A 22835-nucleotide genomic window follows, 5' to 3' on the forward strand; every position below is an offset into this window, starting at 1 on the left:
TGCTGTTCTTATTTCATCCTGTTGGGCCCTCTGAGTAGCTCTCAACCCTGGCCTCTCCCCCTTTCACAGATGAGGAAACTGAGGCTCAGAAAGGCTAGAGGTGGCCAAGGCAAGATTTCAACTTGGTTCTAGCCATTTCCAGAGCCTGCCTTCTACAGGGTTGTGCTGTGCATGGCCCTCCTGCCCTGGAGTCCAGGGTACCCTTCAGGGACTCCTTTCCGCTCTGTACTCGGCAGAAGGGAGCACTCGCTCAGGGGCTGTGCTTTTTTTTTCTCCGCAGACGGCTTCTTCCTGCCTGCTCCTGGGGCTCCGGGCGCCCTGCACTCTCATGTGCCCTCCTCCAGGACCCCAGGCGGCCACTCCTCAGGAGCCTCGACCAAAGGCTCTTCTCGGGATGGTCCAGCCAAGGAGCGGGCGGGCCGCGGCGGGGAGCCACCCCCACTATTCGGCAAGAAGGACCCGCGGGCCCGCGAAGAGGCTGCAGGGCCGCGCGGCGTGGTGGACCTGACCCAAGAGGCAAGGGCGGAGGGCCGCCAGGACCGCGGGCCCCCGCGCCTCCCCGAGCGCCTGTCTCCCTTCCTGGCCGAGCCCGGACCCCCGCGAGCGCCGGGCACGGCCACCACCGAGCCCAAGAGCAAGAACCCGCCGCCGCCCTCGGTGCTGAGCCTCTGCAATGGCTCGGGGGACCCAGGGCTCTCGGCACTGGTGGCCGAGGCGGCCCGTGGCGCCAAGGAGGCCGCGCGCCAGGACGAGAGCGCGCGACTGCGGCGCGCAGAGGCCCTGCTTCCTGGGCCTTGCCCCTGCCCCTCACCGCTCCCGCCGCCGCCTCCGAGCAAGGGTCCGCCGGTCCCCGCGCCCCCCGCCGCCTCCGGGTCCTTCGCCGCACCGCAGCCTGCCCCTGCTGGCGTCTACACCATCTTCCCCGCGGCGGCCGCACGGGAGCCAGGCCGCGAGCACCGCGTGGTGGCGCCCACCTTCGTGCCTTCCGTGGAGGCCTTCGACGAGCGCCCGGGGCCCATCCAGATCGCGTCGCAGGCGCGTGACGCCAGGGCCCGGGAGCGCGAGGCAGGCAGGCCCGGCGTCCTGCAGGCCCCACCCGGGTCCCCACGGCCACCCCCGGACCGGCCCGAGAGCCTCCGCGAGAAGAGCTCTGTGATCCGCTCCCTCAAGCGGCCGCCGCCTGCTGAGGCCCCACCTGCGCGGGCAGCGCGCGCCTCCCCAGACCCCCGGGCCTACCTCCCCGCCAAGGAGTTGCTCAAGCCGGAGGTCGAACCGCGGCCCTGTGAGCGCGTCCCACGCGGGCCTGCCGCCGCCTCCCAGCAGGCCGCCAAGCTTTTCGGCCTGGAGCCCGGGCGGCCGCCCCCGCCTGCCGGCCCTGAGCACAAGTGGAAACCTTTCGAGCTGGGCAACTTCGCCACCACGCAGATGGCCGTGCTAGCCGCGCAGCACCACCACGCTAGCCGCGCCGAGGAGGAGGCCGCTGCCGCCGCCTCCAAGAAGGCCTATCTGGACCCTGGGGGCGCGCTGCCCCGCACTGCGGCCACCTGCTCCCGTGCGGGCGCCGACATGCACGCTGCGGCCCACGGACCCGGAGAGGGCTCGGCCATGCAGAGCCTCATTAAATACAGCGGCAGCTTCAACCGCGAGGCCGTGGCCGTGCGCCCTGGTGGCTGTGGCAAGAAGAGTCCCTTCGGAGGCCTGGGCACCATGAAACCCGAGCCTGCTCCCACGGCTGCCCCCCGCGCCCAGACCCGCCTCCCGCACCCCGGGGGCCCTGCAGCAGCTGGGGGCCGGCAGCTGAAGCGGGACCCCGAGAGGCCCGAGAGCGCCAAGGCCTTCGGTCGCGAGGGCTCCGGTGCCCAGGGTGAGGCGGAGGTGCGACATCCGCCCGTGGGCATTGCGGTGGCTGTGGCCCGGCAGAAGGACAGTGGCGGCAGTGGCCGGCTGGGGCCTGGGTTGGCCGACCAGGAGCGCTCCCTGTCGCTGAGCAATGTCAAAGGTGAGTCCTGGTCCCCCTCCCACCCTTCACCCTTTCTTCCCCCTTCACCTTTGCTTTCCCTTTCTACCTGTCTCCTCCCTACCTCCAGCCCTCTCTCCCGCCTTCCTGGTGCTGTTTTTTATCCCACTTGTGGGCTGTGGCTACTTTTCGAAGTTTATTGCTTTTTCCATTATGCACTTAGAAAAATGTGTAAAATGCAAAAAGGGAGAAAGGAGAAAGGGACCGTTATATTTTATACCCCCCTGAACATTTTCACGTCTTTCCCAGATTTACTCTCCTGTGCATCTGCAGAGCTCCCCGCGCGCCGTATCCCAGGCCCCTGCATTTTTCCCACATGGGTGGGCTCCTCTCGCTTTTGCAAACTTTTTATAAATATCATTTTTAATGGCCTTTACTATTCTGTCCAGAGCGTGCACCCTGGTTCACTTAGCCATTCCCTGGTGGCATTTCAGTTTTCCCTTTTCTGATGTTTTTGTGTTTAGCAAGCTGCATTGAATATTTTTGTGCATTGCACCTTCCTGATATTTTGAGTCATTTTCTAAGAATAGATTCCTAGGAATAGACTAGCTTTAAGCTTTCAATTCTAAGCCCTTGAGGGAGGTAACTGTGCCTTACTTACCTAGTTCAGTGTCCCCAAAACCTACCGTGGGATCTGGCGCGTAGTAGGTGTTTGATAAGTGAGTGAATGAGTGACCCAGTGTGATAGATGAAAACTAGGGTCCCAGCATTCCTATGGTCTTGACGTTCAGTGCCTTTGTGACTTCCTAGGTAATTAGGGATTTTATATGCTTGTTTATGGTCTGTTTCATTTTAGATTTCTCAGGATTGTGTTTTAATATTGTTAAAAAAGAAATTACTAAGCTCAGTAGGGAGGAATGGTGCGTTTCTTTTAATTACTAGTGAAATTGAATGTTTTTCCAGGACTTGGTTGATTGTTTACATTTTCTTTTGTCCCTTGCGTATTTTGCTGTTGGACTCCTTCCTGGGATTTTGGAGAGTTGATGTTGTGGCATTTTTGTTGAAACTCTGGACTCCATCTGCCCAGAGAGAACCCACTCTTGAGCCAAGGGTCCCCCCTCAGGCACTGAGGCCGCCCCATCCCCCAGGCGATGGTTGTGTGCTGGTGGTATGGGGCTGGCAGGCTGAGGGAAGGGCCCCAGAAGGCTGTGTCCCACTGCCCCTTGCTCTCTAGGGACTTCTTCGCAGTCAAACTCAAGCAGCTGGTTTCTTCCCTGTGTCTCTGTCCCTGCCCCCAGCTCAGCTCACTCCTGGGACTTGACCAGCTGCAAGCTCAGGCTTGGCTCAAGACCATGTCCGGGGCTCCTGTCTGTGGTCCCCTTTCCTGTGTCTCCCAGATGCTCCTCCTATAAGCTACATAGGCATCTTGGACACACATCTCCTGGATCCCCATCCCTCCCTGGGCCTGGTCCTCCTGTGCCTCCCAAGCTGACTCCTGCCTGGGCTTCATCCTCAGTCCACGGTGAGCAGCCAGTGCTGTGTCCTGTCCTGGCTGCCTCCTCCACCTACAGCCCCAGCCCTGCTCTCCCAGACAACCCAGTAAGGCTGAAGACCGCCCCGGCCTCCCCTGGTCCCCGCCCATCTGCATGCAGCATAGCTGCAGAAGATCTTTATCAGGCCAGAAAGCTCAGAGCAAGTGATGCTTAGGAAATGTTTCTTGAATGACTGACTGAGCCTATTTCTCTGTGGGGAGCTCCTCTGGAGCCTGGGAGGCCTATCCTCTGACCCTGGGGGCTCGCACGAGTTCCTGCTTTAGTCTAGGGTTGAGGGAGAGGCTGGTGGCTCTTGGCTTGGAGGTGGCCGGCTGGGAGGTAGGCAGGCCCTCTCAGTAGGTGAGGAGTGTGGAGCAGAAGGCCTCTCTGGGAGGCTGGACGTCTTTTGGGGTCCTTTGTCTGGCATGATGCTCATGTGATATGATGTCACACCCCTGTTGGGACTCATGGTCTCCAGAGTTCATCCCGGTGCCCAGGGTACCTGTCTGTGCCCAAGGGACCTGTGTTCATGGGTGTGTGTGTGTGAGAATGTGTGTGTGTGTGAGAATGTGGGTTTGAGTATGCACGTGTGTGCGTGTGTGAGAGAGAGAGAGGGTGGAGAGGGAGCGAGGGTGGGACAGTTTTAGGCTGAGACCTCCAGGGCTTGGGCTGAGGCTGCCTTTTCTTGTTGGTGACGGTTGAAAAGTAAGAGACTTGATTCTTATTCTCCTTAAAACAAAAATCCCCATAAGAAGTGGTGATTTTTACCCAGTCGGGTGACCTCAAGGGAGGGGGAGGAGTTCTGGGTACCCTCGCTGAGTGGTGGTTGTCAACCCTAGGCCCTGGGTCCTCCCAGCTTACTCAGTCCACTTTGTGGGGTGAGCCTGTCATTGGGTTCAGGTCCAGGCCCTGCCTCTTGCAGCTGCATGACCTTGGAGCAGAAGCCTCAGCCCTCTGGAGCCGGCGTCCACATTTGCTCCATGGAGGTAGGGAGGACTGTCCTTCCCTGATGCCAGTCATGTAGTAGGTGCTTCATAAATAGGCCTGCCTTTTCTCTGCTTACACTCAGGTCCTTAAGAGCTCAGAGCTTCTGCCTGTGAGCCCTAGATCCTTTCTGAGAAAGGCCCCGAGGGCTCACCCAGGGCCTGGTCTGGCTTTAGGAGTCTTGGACCCTGAGATGGGTGAAGGTTGGGCGTTACATCCAGAGGTGTGCACACCTGAGAGGCCAGCAGCCTGGCACAGTCCCTGCGGCTTAGCAGGGGGCCGTGTGCAGGTACCCCGGCCACCATCTCCTCCCCGGAGCCCCTCCAAGGAGGATCTGTTATTCTTCCAGCTTCACAGCTGGGAGAGCCGGGTCTGCGGGGTTGCAGTGCCTCGCCAGGGGTCACCTGGCTAGAAGAGGTGGGCTGAGCTTGAACCCTAAGCCCAGGCCTGTGCCTCCCATCTCTTCTCCTTGCCCGTCGTCACCTCTGTGGTAGAGGCAAGTTGGGGGCCAGATCTGGGGGGGAGGGGCAGTGACGGGTTCCCCCACCCCCACCCATTATGCTTGGCAGAGCTGGGGTTGTGTTGGGTGTAATCAGTGGTGTTGACCACCGACTCTAGAGAGCACTGAGTGGGCTGGAGGTGGTGGCTGCCCTAACTGCTGAAAACCTCAGATGGAGCCGGCAGGGGGTTGCCATGGGAACTGGGCCATAGCTAGAGCCTTGGCTGTTACTGCCAGGATTAGAGTGTGTGACCCATAGAGGGGCCGTCACTGCAGGGTTGCAGATTGCCCACCCTGCGGCTCTCTGTGGGGGCACTTGCACCCCAGTGGTCAGGAAGACCCCCTTAGACCCCGATGCCAGCGTGACACCTCCCTGCCAATCAGTGGTCTGATCTCCGATTCCTCACCTGGGATGGGATGATGGCTGAGCCGCACCTCCTGGGTTTATGCCACTGGATGAGTGCACGCCTGGAGAGGGCCTAAGACCCTGCTGGACACAGAGGCAGCTTTAAAATGCCAGAAGTTGGGGTTGGGGTGGGGGAAGGTGTAGCTCAGCGGTAGAGCATGTGCTTAGCATGGTTGAGGTCCTGGATTCAATCCCTGGTACCACCATTAAAAATAAATAAATAAAGCAACAAACTTAACTACCTTCCACCAAAAAAGTACCTAAAATTAAAAAAAAAAGCCAGATGTCTCCAGAGCTCATGCCTCAAGGGCTGGTGGGGGAGGGGTCTTGTGTCTTCGGGACCCCAGAGCAGGTGCCCCTCTGCCCATCCGCCTGCCTCCTGGAGGAGCTGGTTCCGTGCCTGCCTGGCGCTCACACAGAGAGGTGGTGGGCCCTCTGGTTCACTCGGCCACAGGTGGCCGGAGGGAGGGAGGGTTTCAAAGCCTCAGTTGGGAGGAAGATCTGAGCATGTCTCATCCCTGCTCAGAGCCTCCTCTGGCTTCTCCTTTCACCTGCAGTGAAATCTCAGTCACATTCCCTCACACGGCTTACAAGGCCCTGCGGTCTGCTCCCCAGCCTTCATCTGCACCCTCTCTCCCCTGCACCTGGCCTTCTAGATGCTCCTTGGCACACTCCTGCCTCAGGGCCTTTGCATGTGCTGTTTGTGCTCTCTGCTTAGCTCACTCTTCCTGAGGATATTCTTGTAAATTCATTCATTCACTCCCTGCATATTTATTGAGCAGCTTCCTCTGTGTCAGGCATTGTGTAGGGTAGAGGTGGACAGCCATGGAGGTTCTGCTCAAACCAGACTAACACACGATCTGACGGAGGAGACAGATGGTGACCAACTAACAAGCAAAATGGCTCTGTGTTGTGCTCAGTGCTGTGAGGGAGACAAATAAGGGATCATGATGGAGAGGTGGTCAGGGAGGGCTTCCTGGAGGAAGTGGCATTTGGGTTGAACTCAAGGGTGGCTGAATAGTGTAGAGGAAGGGCATTCTGGGTGGAGGGAACAGTGTGTGTGGCCCTGGGTATGACTGGAAGGCAGGCAGGCTGGGGGTACGCTAGAGTGGATGGCTTGGTGGCATGAGCCATGTTCAGGGGCATGCAGGGCTTTGGCTTCATGGAGCAGGCACTCTGTGGGAGGGACAGGTTTGAGCAGAGCTAAGAGGGAACAGGTTGACTCAGGAGGATGAGGGTGCAGCCTGGGGGTGAGATGTGGAGGGCATGTCACATTTCTTCAGAGACCAACTGAATTTGGAGAGAGCGGTCTGGGGCTCTGGCCTGAGTGACCCTGGGGATGGTGGGTGCTCCAAGATGGGCGGACCTGCATGCGGGTTTCTGGTGCAGGTGGGGTTTGGGGTGGGAAGCCCCTGAGAGCCTGTGTGGTGACAGTCAGGGCAGTGGAGAGGTGTCAGGCTGGAGGACAGAGGTCTTTGGGGCAGGCTACGCTCCAGGCACTTGTCCCTCTTGGAGACACCAGGAGCTCCGTGCCAAAGCCTGTCCCACACTGCAGGGTGGCCCAGAGGGTCTGAGGACCCTTGGGGTTTCTGTATGCCTGGGAGGACATCCCTTCCAGGGGAAGGAACCTTGGGCACATGGCCTGGTTTTCCAGTCCAGCTGGAGAACTCCTGGGTGGCCCTGATCAAAAGCCTGGCTGCCCTTTGGGGCCTCATTCCTGGGTGGGGGTCCGTATGCAGGGACCCTTCCAGTCCTTTGTGAAGGGGGCAGGTGGGCTCAGGATCCTCTTTGATTTGGGAACAAGGCTGACACTGGAGGCCAGGGCTCCCTGCCGGGGCCTCCCCCTGAGTTGGCCCAGCCTTGCTTTCCCACCGCCAGTCTTTCCCCTTCTTCCTTTACCTCCTGCCATGTGCCGGAAACAGTAGTGGTGACTTGGCACTGGCACTGACATGGAGTCTGCTCAGTGCCTTCACTGACTAGGGCCGGCATGAGGTGACTTAGCAGGAGACCAGGGATGAACCTCTGTGACCCACAGGGGCCACGTCGGGAAGCCTTCGTTGCCTACCCTCACTCCTGCCTGCTCCCCTCTGCTCCCCGTGTCCCAGCTCTGACTTTTCTCTGCTTCACCACGTGCACTGCTTCCCTGTTGTCCCGGCCACCTCTGGAACATCCAGACCAGCCCCAGGTGGCCCCCCCAGCCCATCTCCAGCTGCTTCTCGGGGTGCGCCCCCTCCCTGATGCTAGGCTGTGCCCACGCATGCTTGGGCCATCGGGCACGTGGGCTTGCATGGTTGTACCCTCCCTGCAGGCTCCTCTCCTGTATTCCAGGGCCAGTGGGTTCCCACCTCCCTGAAGGGGAAGCAGATGTCTTCGTGTCCCTGAGCCTCTCCTCGAGGCTCTGTTCTTTGGGGGTACAGTGGGAGAGAAGTGAGGGGGAGATGGCCAAGGCAGCATCCCAAGTTAGGTTCCTACCCACGAGGGCCATGAGTGTGGGGGCTGCTGGTGGACCCCTGGTGACATTTGTCTCCAGCAGAGTAATAACTGATAAAGTCTATGTGCCATGGGGGCTGGGGGCGGCCTCCTCCCTGGGCCCACCTCCCAAGACCCAGGCGGGCGGACACCTGCCTGAGGGCGGCTGACCCTGAGAGAAGTAGTTAGTCCAGCCTCAGCGGGTTTCTCTTTTGAGAAAAGTCTCAGCTGCACCCTGAGTGGCCTCTGCTGCTGGTGGCTATGCCTCCTGGGCCCTGGCCTGCCCGGGGCTGCCACACGTGTGCTGATTTATGGCTCATGGTGTAGAAGACGCCCAGGAAGAGGGGCTAGGCAGGGACTGGAGCAGGTGGCAGGGTGATGAGGGACAGATGTGGGGGCCCTGGGCTCCTGTCTGTGTAGAGCCGGCTGTATGCCTAGCTGGGACTCGGACCTGCCTTCTTTGCTCTGGGGCAGGTGGGGAGCTCATGGATGGTGCAGCTGGACCAGCCACAGAGGGGGGGCACCCCCTGGGCACCGGGGCAGGGACAGGTGACAGGGGCAGGGCAGGCTGGCAGCTCCCACATCCTCCACTCTCCCCAACGTGGATAGTGTTCTCTGGTTTCATTTTTCTGTCTTGATTTTGAGATTAACCACGTGTCTGCGGCAGAACCATGACAGGGCCTCGGTGTGGGGGCTGACCGCCCCCCCCAACCGGGCTCTGGCGGTACTTTTGAATGGTGACTGCTTTTTTGGGTTGTGGTTTTCCCTCCATCTTGACCCGCCCCCTACAGCCTGCCTTTCTGGCGTTAAGCTAGTAAAACAATGTCAGTAAATACCATTGGGTTCATAGCGTGTTATTCCGTGATCTGTTTTACGATGCTTTAGTACAGCATCCCGGTTACCTGTGCGGGTTACAGTGGGCTCTTTCGGGGGTGGTGGAGGGACGATTCTGCACAAGAGGACATCTGGCCAGGGTAAGGGAGCAGCTCGGACACTGAGGGCTTGCCGGGGCTCTGAGCGGGGCTCACTCTCTGCCTGCTCCACTCAGGGCACGGCCGGGCCGACGAGGGCTGTGGGGATGAGCGGGCCAGGCAGCGGGAGGAGCGGCTGCTGGGGGCACGGCTGGACCGGGACCAGGAGAAGCTGCTCAGGTGAGGGCTTGGGGGCAGCCCGGGAGCCTGGGGGTCTGGGAGCCCCTGGGGCGAGGGTGGATTGGCTGGTGGTCCCGAGAGTGGGAGCCCCAGCTCGTCTCCAGTGAGTGTGGGAGGGACCCCGGAGGAAGGCCCAGGGCCTGGCTCATCTGTACTCTGGCGCTGGCTTGTCCCAGCAGTGCCCTGGCGTCCCCCTTTTACTTGAGGTGCTACCCCTTCTCTCTCACCCATCCCTGGGGCCGTCCGGGCTGTCACCAACGCCTCTGTTCCCCTTCCAGAGAAAGTAAGGAGCTGGCCGACCTGGCCCGCCTGCACCCCACCAGCTGTGCTGCTAATGGCCTGAACCCTAACCTCATGGTGACTGGGGGTCCGGCTCTGGGGGGCTCGGGTCGCTGGTCTGCCGACCCTGCAGCCCATCTGGCCACACACCCCTGGCTGCCCCGCTCAGGCAGCACCTCCATGTGGCTGGCTGGACACCCCTATGGTGAGTGTGGGGTGACTTCTCCCTTATCTGGTGGGAGGGCAGGGTGGTGGGTGGGCTGATGTGGTCCTTGCTGGAGGGCAGCGCTGGTGGCTGGGGCAGGGATGGGACTCCTCTTGTCCCCACAGTCCAGCTCCCTCCTTCACTGTCCCAGCAGGGTCATAATGGCACCAACCCGATGGGGTTCCTCTGCCAAGCCTACTGGTGTGCAGTGCCCAGGAGGGGGTGGCTGTGGGCATGTTCACAATCAGGCTGCCCTAGTCCTCGACTTCCTGCTTGGAGCCCCAAGAGAGGGGCACTGAGGAGTGGGTGGGGTAGGGGCTGGGCTTGGGCCCCCAGCGCTGACTTAGGCCTGCGTCTTTCCTAGGCTTGGGCCCCCCGTCTCTGCACCAGGGCATGGCGCCTGCCTTCCCACCCGGTCTGGGGGGCTCCCTGCCGTCGGCCTACCAGTTCGTCAGGGACCCCCAGTCGGGCCAGCTGGTGGTCATTCCCAGCGATCACTTGCCTCACTTTGGTAAGTGGCAGCCCCGTGGTGGGGGGCAGGGGCTGTGATGGCCTTGCCTAGCACAACTGTCCCAAACATCATGGGCCTCCTGTGTGGTTGGCGGGGGAGTCCACTTAGCAGAACAGGGTGGGTGTGTCATAAAGCCACAGGGGTCCTTGTTTTGGGTGAGTCCCTACCCAGAGAGCTTACATGGAGAAGCAGAGTGGGGCTGGCCGAGTGGAGGGCCCGGTCCCCTGCCTTGTTGCCCCCACCCCTTAGGAATTCACGTGGCAGACCACTGGGTGTAGTGGGAGGAGGAGGAGGAGGACCCACGTCGGCACACTCCAGCCGCAGCCTCAGGGACATCCCACATGGGGTGTGGACAGGACCCGTGTGCCCTGGGCCTAGGACGCGTCTGCCCGTGGTGTAGGGAGGATAGGCCTCCTGGTGCCCAGGAAGCAAGCAGGGGCCCAGCTAAGCCCAGCTCCACCACAGTGTGAACTAATGTTCCATCCCGGAGCTCCGGCGTTCCCATCTGTAGAGCGGGCATCAGGCGGTAGGTGCAGCCTCACCGTCTTTCTCGCCCCCAGCGGAGCTGATGGAGCGGGCCGCGGTGCCGCCGCTCTGGCCTGCCCTGTACCCGCCGGGCCGCAGCTCCCTGCACCATGCCCAGCAGCTGCAGCTCTTTTCCCAGCAGCACTTCTTGCGGCAGCAGGAGTTCCTGTACCTGCAGCAGCAGGCGGCCCAGGCCCTGGAACTGCAGAGGAGTGCCCAGCTGGTGGTGAGTTGGCGTGGGGGCAGTAGAGACCCCTCCCGGAGCCCCTCTTTGATGGGGAGGCAGAGGGGTCAGCCAGCAGAAAGTCCAGTTATGGACCTTGAGGGAGAAAAGTCTAGAGAGGCTGGTGGTCAGGGAGGGCCTCCTGGAGGAGGTGATGTCTGCCCAGAGACCTAAAGAAGTTAGTTGTGGAGGAGTCCTCTGTGGAGAGGGGACGGTGTGAGCAAGGCTGAAAGGTGAACAGAGCTTGGCAGGGGCAGTTTGCCGGGAGCAATGGGGAAACCAAGGCAGGAGAGGTGGCCTTGTGGACTGGAAATGTTTGCATTGGAGCTGAAGGGATCCCAGTGGGCTCCTGCTGTTTCTTGAGCCCAGCCTGGCCTGGCTGGACACTTGATGGCCCTGGGCTCCCCTCTCAGGCTGGGACTGGCCTCCAGCCACATGGCCTGATCCCATAAGATAGGTGGCATTAAGGGTCCCCCTGTGTGGGTGGACTCCCTAAAGCCTCTGGCCCTCCAGCCTCCTTGAAGGTGTTCCCTGACATTTGTCCTCTCCTTGGCCTTGTCCCTTCTTTCTTGTGTGGCACTCACTCTGGAGGAGTCAGCAGAGGTGACACACTCAGCACATGGCATCCTGGGTTTGAACCTTAGTTCTGCCACACCTGGCTGTGTGCCCTTGGGCAAGTGAATTCATCTCTCTGGGCTTCAGGTTTCCTCTGGAAACAGAGAGGCTAGTAATTCCTGTGTCATCAAGTTGTTCAGTGAGACTGAACAATTGTGAGAGTGGCTGGGGCTTGGAGCCTTTCTTCTCAGTGTGTTTGTGTGCTGACTGCCTGGCCTCCAGGGAGCATGGCTGTTTTAGAGCTGGCTTCCTTCCATTTCCCCAAGTCATCAAAGATGAGAAAAGGCTCCCCCCGCCCACCTTGAGGTGTTTGGAGACCCAAATATGGTAAGACAGGAGAGTGCTCACAGGCAGGGAGTTCTCTGTGCAGGTAGTGTCATGACACCATGGAGGAGCCGGGCAGTGGGCAGGTCCCTTGTCCTCAGGAGCCTCATGTCTCCACCTGACTGTGAGGTCCCAGCGGGGCCAGGGCCTGGACCGGCGGCGCCCCCAGCCCGTCTGCTGGAATTCTACAGGGAATGCTGTGCTTGTTATGCGTGCTGTGATGGAATGTCTGGGAGGTGGGCAGCCTGCAGCCCGTCTGAGGTTCTCTGTCCTGTGGGCTCAGGGGGCCCTGAGGGCAGGGCAGGTGCTGGGTGATGGGTCCTGCTGCGCTGACCCTGCCTGCTGGCCCCTTCCCCAGCAGGAGCGGCTGAAGGCCCAGGAGCAGCGGGTGGAGATGGAGGAGAAGGTGAGCAAGCGGAGCCTGGAGGCCTCGGGCAAGGCTGGCCTGGCCACCACGGGCCCTGGGCTGCTGCCTCGGAAGCCCCCTGGCCTGGCTGCCGGCCCTGCAGGCACCTATGGCAAGGCCATGAGCCCACCGCCATCTCCCCGTGCGTCCCCTGTGGCTGCCCTGAAGGCTAAGGTCATCCAGAAGCTGGAGGATGTGTCCAAACCGCCCACCTACGCCTACCCCGCCACGCCCAGCTCCCACCCCACCAGCCCACCGCCAGCCTCCCCGCCGCCCACCCCTGGCATCACCCGCAAGGAAGAGGCCCCCGAGAACGTTGTGGAGAAGAAGGACTTAGAATTGGAGAAGGAAGCCCCCAGCCCCTTCCAGGCCTTGTTCTCAGGTAGGAGCTGGTGAAATGGAGCCTCCATCTGTTCATTCATTTATTCTTTGACTCAACTCGTCTTTCCCTTCTCTGTTGAGCACCTACTATGTATGTGGCCCACAGCTGTGCTCTGGGATAGATACCTGAGCACACAGTCAGACATAATCCTTTTCCAGCCTTCCCTCAGTAGGAGGGGCAGGGGAAATGGGCGTGATGTTAGAACCTACTTCAGAAGGACCTGAGCTGAGCATTAAACAAAGTAAGGCCTGCAGGATATTCATCTCCGTGCCTGGCGTGTAGTAGGTGCTCAGTTGTCACGTTGATGATGATAGTGTAGGGACGCCCATTCTGCGTCGGATCCCCACCCCATGTGCTGGGTGCACACCCCTCTGCCCTGCCCTGTGTCGGCAGGGACGTGCAGCAGGCGGCCTTGGTGGGGCCGGAGGCTTGGGTGCCTCTTCCTGTGGGAGGACTTGAGTTCGAATTCCAAAATTCAGACTTCTGCCACCAGAATGCTGTGTGTGATCAAGGCCAAGGGGCTACCCCTCTGGGGAGATTAGATGTCTTGCTGCTCAGGTCACATGTGGGGCACGTGCCCGGCCCTGGTGCAGGGTTGGGGCGCTCTGTGCCTCTGGCTCCCCCAGTCACCTGCTGCTTGCCCAGCTCTGGGCAGGGCCTGGGAACACTGCAGAAAGGCAGCTGCACCCCATCCTGCTTTCAGGGAGGTTACCCTCCAGGGTGGGGAAAAGTAGGGGAGGGGAGGCCACACTGGATCATTACTGAACGCAAGTTCATATGCCCAGTGCACAGTGAGGCCAAGCAAACTGAAAGCGCAGAGTTTGGAGCAGAGAAAGGTTTATTGCAGGACTGGTCAAGGAGAACGGGTGGCTTATGCCTCTCAAACCCCTTGAAGTCCTTGAAGGGTTTCAGTGAAGCCTTTTTAAAGGCGAGGTGAGGGAGGGGCATCCCAGGGTCTGTGAGCAGCTCCGGCATGGTTCTCTGATTGGCTCGTGGTGAGCTAACAGAGTGTTAATGTTACCAGTCCTTAGGTGCCAGAAGGTCACATGCTCATGATCATGGCATAGTTAATGTCTTCCATTTGGTAGTGGTTTTAGCATCTGAAAAACTCAAGAAATACACATTAGATACTGTTACCTGTGTCCCTCAGAGAGGAGCTAAAGCAGAGGATATGGGGGGGTGGTCTGTGGCGGGAAGGTCCCTTAGGGTCCTGCTCAGTTACAGTATTACTATCATTTTTTGAACAACTTGAATCCCCCAACTCTGCTTTAATGGGGTGGGGTGGAGGCCAAAGATGGCATACACTGGGACCGTTTGGGGTCTTACTAAACATTTGCTTCTGGTCCTGCCTTGTGCTGGGTGCTGAGGCGGGAGGGACTCAAGAAAGAGCCAACGGAGGTTTCTGCCTCTGAGACCACTGAAGACCCTCGGAGACAGGATGTGGATGGTGGCCGACTTTTCTGTGGCCCAGCCGTGCAGAAGGGCTCTGGGGTTCCTCAGATCCTGTCTGGAAGGGATCCACCTCTGCAGGCCGGCCGAGCAGAGAGGGTTGGCTGGTAGGTGGGTGTTGATGGGGACACGGGGGATGTCAGATGTGGCAGGAGAAGGGGCCCCCACTGACCCTCAGTGTCCTTGGCAGATATCCCACCCAGGTACCCGTTTCAAGCCCTGCCGCCACACTACGGGAGGCCCTACCCATTCCTGCTGCAGCCCACAGCAGCCGCCGATGCCGATGGCCTGGCCCCTGACGTGCCACTGCCGGCTGATGGGCCTGAGCGCCTGGCGCTCTCGCCTGAAGACAAGCCCATACGCTTGTCCCCCTCCAAGATCCCAGAGCCGCTGCAGGAGGTCCCGGACGAAGAGCCGCTGGTGGACCGGGAGGTGAAGGCGGAGGTGGAGGACATGGACGAAGGCCCTGCAGAGCTGCCCTCCCTGGAGTCCCCGCTGACCCTGCCCCCCGAGGAAGCTCTGGCAGCCCCGAGCCCGGTGGACAGCTGTGGCGGTGGCCTGCTGGAGGCCCAGGTGCTGAGTGCCGGCAGCCAGGGGCCCACGGAGCCCTCCGGGTGCCCAGACTTTGCGGAGGGGCCTGAGGCGTGTGTTGATTCCCCGGGCCGGACAGAATCCTGTGCAGCTGCCCCGGACCTGGGGGGGCGGCTGACGCCTGAGACGCTGGTGGAGGCCAAGGAGGAGCCAGTGGAGGTGCCCGTTGATGTGCCCATGGCTGTGCCCATGGCAGAGGCGGTACCCGAGGAAGACCTGGCCCAGGTGGCCCCAAGCGAGCCCCGGCCCAGCTTGGAACCACCGGACTGTGATGTGCCAGCCGAGGAGGGAGAGTGCTTGAGCCTGGAGGCCCGGGAGGCCACACCTGTGCCAAGCAGCACCTGCTTCCTGGAGGAGGCAGGCTCTGACCAGTTCCTGCCCACCCTGGAGGACCCCCTGGCCGGCATGAATGCCCTGGCGGCGGCGGCAGAGCTGCCCCAGGCCAGGCCCCTGCCCTCCCCGGGCACTGGAGCCCAGGCCCTGGAGAAGCTGGAGGCGGCCCAGAGCCTGGTCCTTGAGCAGAGCTTCCTGCATGGCATCACCCTGCTGAGTGAGATCGCTGAGCTGGAGCTGGAGAAGCGGAGCCAGGAGGTGTCAGGTGAGCCATGCTGAGCTGGGCGGGGGGTTTCTGTGGGGGACTTTTTCCCTTTTTTTTTTTCCAAAAAGCTTTAATAAGATTTTTCAATTTCAAAATTTTTAGACTATGGTTTATTCATACTCACTTTTTAAAGAAAAATGGTATACTATACTATTTTAACTGTCTTTTTAAGTGCAGTGGTGTTAGATGCAGTCACGTTGTGCAACCAGTCTGTGGGTTTCTTAGTGGTGAAAATTTTCCTCTGTCAGTGGTGAGTTTTCTAGGAGCAGGATGCTTTGGATTGCGAGGGACTGAAACTCTCACTTTGACTAGCTTAGAAAAGGGCAGAGGAAGTTTATTGGCTTGTGGAACCGAAGTATGTCAGTGATTTGGTAATTAGTTTCAGGTATGGCTGGATCCAGGTGCTAAAACCGAGTCATCAGGAGTTGGTTTTCCCTCTCCGCTGTCCCCTCCCACCCCTTGCTTCATTTCCTTCGGCTGGCTTCATTCAAGGCAGGCCCACTGTTGTTGGGGGGGTCACTGATAACTTCTTCCCAGACCCACGGGCCTGCTCAGCTCGGTGGACACACAGAAGAGGCTACTTCCTTCCTGGTGGCTCTGACAAAGATTCTGTGAGTCACTTTCATTGGCTGACTGGGAGAAGCAAACCCTGTGGCCTGGGAGATGGGATGCACCAGGCTGATCATGCCCAGCCCTAGATGGGGGGTGGGCAGTCACCTCTGGCATGTAGGAAGGGGCGGTTCTCAGAAGGAGTGGGAAGTCTTCAGCAGAATGAGCAGTGAATTCTGGGCTGGCACAAAACCACTGATGTTCATGGGGGGAGGGTATAGCTCAGTGTAGAGTGAGTGCCTAGCATGCGCACGGTCTTGGGTTCAATCCCCAGTTACTCCATTAAAATAAATAAATAAGTCAATAAACCTAATTACCTGCACCCTGCGAAAAACAGAAACAAAAAAACCACTCATGTTCAACATAGGAAATTGAGGTGCGCCAAGAAATGTATGAAGAGGCTGTGCCAGCAGGCCATGCTCCGCCCAGAACCGGCACAGAGGAGATGCCCGGGCGACAGCTGTCAAGGAGATAACAGCAGTGCCAGGTGTTTTGGTGTATCTCCTCCAGAGCTTTTCCACACGCGGCATGCATTTCTAAAATTAAGATCATTTTGTAAACAGTGTTCTGTAACCTGCCTTTTTCACTTAGTATATATCCTTTATGAAATGTTTTTCAAAGCTGTATGTTATTAAAGATTTTTCTTAGGGACTGCCCAGTTATCTGCCTGGTGGAGGCCCTGGCTTTCAAAGACCCAACCTCAGATTGTTGGGCATTTTAATTTGCCTCCCTTACCTTTTTTCTTTAATTTTTTTTTAAAATACTGAAAAAAGTTAACAGTTTATTATAATTTATTTTATTTAACAATCTAGGAAGTTTGCAGCCATCAGCAGTTCCAGTACAATTTTCAGGTGCAATTGGGAACTCAGGACTTTCCGTGGAGCTGTTAGTATCCTGAACCCTGTAGGTAAAATACATGCATATTTTTGATAGCACATGTGAAGGGATCGCTCTATAAAACTGACTTCATGAGTTTCATTCTCAGCAAACTGACCTGGGCCACTCAACATGGCCTGTATCGTTCTGGTGTTAGTGCATGTTCTCTTTTTACAATAAATTCATGACCATCCAAAGATACCAATTTAAGATACATGGCATCAGGCCTTCGCAGCCACCATAGGTTTTCTCTTCTCCATCCATCATGTTCTTATAAAATTCGACTTTGTGTCCACAGGAACTTTAGCAGTTTCTCGTCGGCCCCACAGCCACCGCAGCCACCCCATCGGGTCCCTGCACATGGCTACAGCCCTACACCAGGCTCTTTCTTACTGTTGTAAATAATGTGATGATTACTCTTGAAGAGAAATCTTTGTCCACACCTGGTTTTCCCGGGGACTTATTCCCCGGGGGTGGAACTGCTGGGTCAGAACAAGGCCATAGTTCTGAGGCTTTTTCGCCGTCATGGTCAGATGTCCCGCTTCCAGGAAGCTTGGACAAGTACCGCCCACTCCCCCGCAGGCGTCTGTTGTTCTGGTGTTCTAAAGCTATTTATTTTCTCTCATTTAAATAGTTTGGCACACAAAAAAATTTTTTTTCCAGAAGAAAGTGAAAACCCTCTTGATCAAACGAACTGGTGCGTTTTCAGTGGGGACCACAGAGGCAGGGGTGACTGGGAAGGTGGGCGCTGAGGATGGGTCACGCGGTTCGAGGCTGCTGCTCACTCTTGCCTCTTTTTCACACTCCTGCCTTGTTCACCGAGTACTTGTTAAGATCCCGCTGTGTGCCCAGAATTGTCAAGTGGTGACTGGGGTCAGGCAGAAACCCTGGGAATGGGACAGGGCAGAGGTGGGAAGGGTGGTCTTCTATGGGGGATGGCCAGGGAAGCCCCTTTTACAGGCGGGGGAGGAGGATTCTTCTGGGGAAAATCATGCCAGGCCCAAGAAACAGCAAGTGCAAAGGCCCTGAGGTGACGGTTGTGTTATGTTAGAACAGAGGCAAGGGGGCCAGGAGCTGGAGTGGAGTAGGAGTGGGGAGTAGGGGCAAGGAGGTCTGCAGGGTAACCTGGGTGGGCGATCCCAGTGGGGTCTTTCACTTGGAGTGAAATGGAGAAGCTGCTGGAAGATGGTTTTGAATTGGAGTGATGGGCTCAGACTTAACTGCGGTGTTTGGGGGCTGCGTGGAGAGCTGTTGCAGGAGCAGGGGCGGAGGCGCGGAGCCCCAGGCCGAGGGATTGGGGGCACGCAGGTGAGGATAGTTGATTCTGGGTGGAAGTTCAGGTAGAGCCAGCCGGTGTTGCTGATGTACTAAGTGTAGGTGTGAAAGGACAGTTCCAAGGTTTTTGGCCTGAGCTGCCGGATGCCTGGAATCACCGCCCACTTGGGAGCTGGGGAAGTGGTGGGAGGGGCAGGTCTGGGGGAACCCAGCAGTCGGTGCAGACATGGGTGTTCGCGATGCCCTTCAGTGCTGTGCCATGGAGGCATGCTGGCCCAGCGCTGGATCTGTGACCCTGGGCTGGGGGCCGAGCTAGGGCTGCAAAATGCCCTTGGAGGCACCGGTGTGCAGGGGTGTGTGAACCACACAGGCGAGGCCCTGGTGGCCCTGTTCCCTTCACGTAGTTGCTGACGGAGCATCGGTCCCCTGCAGCTTCTGTTCAGAGCCGGGCAGTGAGTAGTCCCGGGTCGCACAGCAGGCCCCAGGCGCCTGGGCTGTGTTAGAGCTTTTCCCAGGGCCCACCCACTTCCTGGAGCCACTGGCCTCCCGCTTTCCCCACCCTGCCCCACGCACTGCTCACAGTCAGTGAACTAGGCTGTCCCGGGTGTGCCGGGGCCTCTGTGACTGATGCTGGTCCCACGGGGGTTCCAGTGCATGTCTGGCTTCTGTTCCGAGGTCACTGGTAAAGCCACAAGGTTGTTGTACTAGTCAGCTCGGGCTGCTGTAACAAATATTGCAGATGTGGTGGGTGGGGCTGGGTCTTGGATAACAGAAGTGTATGGCCTCACACTTCTGGAGGCTGAAAGTTGAAGATCAAGGTGTCAGCAGGGTTGGGCTAGTTCCTGCTGAGGCCTCTCTTCTTGGCTGGCTCGCTCGCTGACAGCATCTCCCTGTGTGGTCACATGGTCTTCCCCTATGCGTGTCTCTGAATCCAGATGTCCCCTTTTTATAAGGACACAGTTGTGTTGGGTTGGGGCCCACCCTCAAGACCTCTCTTTAACTTGATTACCACTTAAAGACTCTGCGTTCTGAGGTCCAGGGTTGGGACTTCAGTGCATGGATTTGGGGGCAAATGATTCAGCCCATAGCTGCTGGCCTCGCGTCATCGGGCCGCCCTGGGCTTTCGGTCATGAGCGCCTCGGCAAAGCTGGTTTGTTAGAGGGTGAAGGCGGTGACGGAGGCCCTCTTCGGTCCCCTCTGTGACAGAGCAGGTCTTACCCAGCCTTACCCAGCAACTGCACATCTTACAGCGTGGAGGACCTTGCAGCGGGCAGGGTGGGCTGGTGTCACTTTGGGGTGGGCCACATGCTTGTCTAGTGCCAGCCCCTGGGAGCTGATGTGGTTCACCGCTTAGCGACCTCTGTGTAAGACGTGGAGGAGCAGAGCCAGTGACTCAGTTGGCCACCAGTGACCCTTGGTTGTGACAGCTTGAGGGGAGTACTACTGACATCTAGTGGGTAAAGGCAGGGGACCCTGCTGAATACCCTGCACCACGCCCGGGACAGCCGCCCTACGGCAGAGTACCTGCCCACGGTGTGAACAGCGCCTCGGTTCAGAAGCCCTGATCTGAGCGATACAATTATTGAAGCCGATTTTATGGAACTTTACACGTTGAGAGTAAAGAATACATTTTTTTCCCGTCAAGCGCACGTGGAACATTCACAAAAATTAGTCACATATTAGATCATAAATAAAACAAGTAAATGAAAACTCATGTTACTTGGGTAGAAAGATTGTAGAGAAATAGGCTCCTAGGTATGACTGTTGAGATTCTGAGCTGGTGCAGCCTTTCTGGAAGGCGGCTGGGACATTTATCAGAGATGAGCACACACACCTTGACCACATTAATTGCATGGGTAGTCTTCCTGACACTTCAGTCCAGGCTGTGCGCCTATCCATTCACTACAAAAAAAAAAAAAAATCAGAAACAACCTGAATGCCGTTCACGGGGGGGGGGGGGGGGTCATTAGAGAAACCAAAACACACGAGAGGAATTCAGGCTGCTGTCACTCAGTTTGGCCAAATAGAAGTGCTGATGCTCTGTTTATGACCTACAGAAATGGCAGTTTTTTTAAAGTTTGAGCTATAATATGAATATGCATTTGTATTTCTGTGCTAATGTGAAAAGATGTTAAGTAGAAAAAAAGCAAAGCGTGACATGGTATGTACTGACTGAGGCCATTTTTACATTTATAAAGGATGCCTGGGTACATTATGTATGTTTGAATATGTATGTTTCTAGAACCATCTTCCAGAAACTGTCAGCAACAGCCTCTCCAGGGAGGGACCTGTGTGTTAGTGAGGAGGAAGGTTTTTGTTTCATCACACCTTTCTGCTTGGTTTGTGGGTTAGTTTGTGTGCATGTTACTTTGACCATTTACAAAACTTAATTTGGGGCTCTTTTTCTCTGATTATGAAAGCCATGCATGTTCGTCATGAAAGATTTTAAAGACAGATGAGCAGAAAGAGCCGCACTGTTGGAACACATCTCTGCTGGCCTTTGGTGGCTTGCTGCGCATTCTGTGCACAGACATTGGGAAGGACAGGACCCCTACCTGTTCTCAGCGCTATTTCCTGGATCTGGGAAAAGTCCATGGTCTGTCAGCATCTCGGGGGCCATGTGGCCTTGGGCCAACCATGAGCTCTCTCTGGGCCTCATCCTCTTCCCTGTTTGGGGTCTGAGGCTACAATGCCCGTGAGTCCTGCCCCCTCCCACAGGGGAGCACAGGCTCACCTGCCTCCTGCCTGCAGGTGCAGAGCGGGGCCTGGTGGTGCGGCCCTCACTGGAGAGCCTGCTGGCGGCCAGCAGCCACATGCTGAAGGAAGTGCTGGACGGCCCATTTGTGGATCCACTCAAGAACCTGCGGCTTCCACGGGAGCTGAACCCCAACAAGAAGTACAGCTGGATGCAGAAGAAAGACGAGCGGGTGAGGTGTCCTGGGCCCGGCCTGTGGAACAGGGTTGGGGGGGTCCCCCTACAGATGCCATCTTGCTGGGGCCACTGCAGGCTTTGGGTTCCCAAGGGCCGGTTCTGCATCCAGCTTCTACCACCAACTTACTGGGTGGTCCTTGGCACACTGCTTCCTTCCTGGGCCTCAGTTTATCATGTAATAACGTGTTGAGTGTGTCCCTTGGGATCAGGAAGAGCAGACCTGGCTGTGCTCCTTGCTGCCTATAAGCCTTGGACAAGTGGCTTTACCTCTCTGAGCCTCTGTCTGTAAGTGACAGATGATTCGATGGCCAGCTCTACCTGAGCAGTTGTCTCGGGCTGATTCGGCCTTGACACAGCCCTGCAAAGTTGGCCTTCCAGTCCCTGTCATGCAGATGAGGAGTCTGGTTTGCTTAGGGCCATGGCTAGTGAGTGGCAGAAATGGAGTGTGACCTGGGCCTCCAGTCCACATTGTGAGGTCTCACCGTCTTGGACAGAGAGCAGGTGCCCAGCCAGGTGGTGGGAGCTCGTGGGCAGCAGCATCCTCACCCTGCCTTTCCCCACAGATGTACGCTATGAAGTCATCCTTGGAGAACATGGACGCCATGGAGCTGGACTTCCGGATGCGGCTGGCAGAGGTCCAGCGGCAGTACAAGGAGAAGCAGCGGGAGCTGGTGAAGCTGCAGAGACGCCGTGATTCCGAGTGAGTGTGCACCCTGCAGGCTGGCCGGGCGACCAGGCGGTGGCAGGTTGTGCCTTGGCCGGGCTCTCATAGGCGCTGGCGCTCAGTAGGTCGACCGAGGCAGGCCATCAGAGGTGTGCGTGGCCCCGAGTGACATGTGCGCGCCGTGTGTCCTTCCTCTGCGCCCCCGCCACCCCCCAGGTTCACAGCCAAGCGTGTGATTCTCTTTAAGGGACAGGCGCGAGGAACCCCATAGAAGCTTGGCACGCAGAGGCCCTGGCAGGCCGCGGAAACGGACCCACGCCCTGAGCGCACTGTCGCCCCCCCGCAAGAGAGGGAAGAGCCGCATCAGTAGCGGAAAGTAAGGCTGGCCCCTCGGTGGGTCGGGGACTGGCACAGAGCTCGGAGGGGAGGAGCACGGGCCCACGCGGGGCCTGTGTCGGCGCCGGGGACCTCGAGTCCCTCGGGCTCTGACCCACCCGCATCAGCAGCTCTTGGGCAGCACGGCGCGCGCTGCCCCAGGCAGGCCAGGAGGGTGAGCCGGGCCAGTGTGGAGCATACGGACAGGCAGACCTACCCTGGTGAGCGAGTTGTGTGCCCCCCGGGCGTTGGGCCCATCTTCTTGCTGCACCTGCTTCCTCCAGGCTAGGGACCCGTCCCCACGCTTCCCCCTGCACCCCCTCCCATGAGGGCCGCACTGAGCCGCCAGCCCTGCCGGGACGGGCTCCCACCTGCACTCTTGCACTGTTCTCTCTGCCAGACAGTGTCACTCCTGTTCTTTCTCCTGGTCTCACCTGCTGGCTCACTGTGCCTGAGCCTGCTCCCTGCGACCTGGGCCACTGCCTCTGTGTGCTCTGGGGACAGGCTCCTTGGGGAGCAGCAGAAGCCACATGTGGCTGGAGTGAGAGCTATTCCTCCAGGCCAGGTGGGGATAGGAACGATGCTGCTGGTGTCGGGGGTGGGGTAGCACAGGCTGAACCCGGCCCATTATGGGAAGGGGCTGGCTTTGTGGCCCAGTGCCTGTCTTGAAGAAGCAGAGGGGCCCACAAGGCGCCTTCAAAGACACAGGAGAGGCAGTGGGTTGGCCACAGGTCTTCTCAGGAGAAGACAGCCCCAAGTGCTCCCACATCTTGCATTTAACCTTCTTGGATGCTGACTGAGGAGAGGATGGAAGAGGAAGAAATAGCCCACCACCAGCCACAGGAGGGTAGGGAGAAGAGAGCAGAGGCTGGGGCTGCCAGCATGGAGGGGGACCACTGGTTCGGAGTATGGACCCCAGAGGTGGGCACGCACCTCCTGCTTTTGAGTTCCAGGCTGCCTCTCACTGTGACTTCGGGCCAGGTGTTAGCTTTCCTGAG

General features: G+C 58.4%; 1 protein-coding gene and 1 pseudogene across 10 annotated transcripts in view; one reads left to right on the forward strand and one right to left on the reverse strand.

Annotated features, from left to right (window-relative positions):
- TNRC18 (trinucleotide repeat containing 18) overlaps positions 1–22835 on the forward strand; it is an 85674-nt gene that overhangs the window by 23037 nt on the left and 39802 nt on the right. For 8 of the 10 annotated variants that reach the window (XM_072943367.1, XM_072943372.1, XM_072943375.1 and 5 more), the window contains 10 exons: positions 281–1999; positions 8896–8998; positions 9277–9482; positions 9847–9993; positions 10554–10744; positions 12039–12468; positions 14108–15106; positions 20618–20793; positions 21362–21498; positions 21710–21838. In XM_072943367.1, coding sequence (XP_072799468.1) covers positions 281–1999; positions 8896–8998; positions 9277–9482; positions 9847–9993; positions 10554–10744; positions 12039–12468; positions 14108–15106; positions 20618–20793; positions 21362–21498; positions 21710–21838 — 4237 coding nt within the window. The remainder of the gene's footprint in view (positions 1–280; positions 2000–8895; positions 8999–9276; positions 9483–9846; positions 9994–10553; positions 10745–12038; positions 12469–14107; positions 15107–20617; positions 20794–21361; positions 21499–21709; positions 21839–22835) is intronic. The other 2 variants (XM_072943371.1, XM_072943373.1) reach the window with 2 other exon arrangements.
- LOC102534770 (elongin-C pseudogene) lies at positions 16271–17082 on the reverse strand (annotated as a pseudogene).

Source organism: Vicugna pacos, chromosome 18 (genome assembly GCF_048564905.1).
Source record: "Vicugna pacos chromosome 18, VicPac4, whole genome shotgun sequence".
Lineage (NCBI taxonomy): Eukaryota > Metazoa > Chordata > Mammalia > Artiodactyla > Camelidae > Vicugna > Vicugna pacos.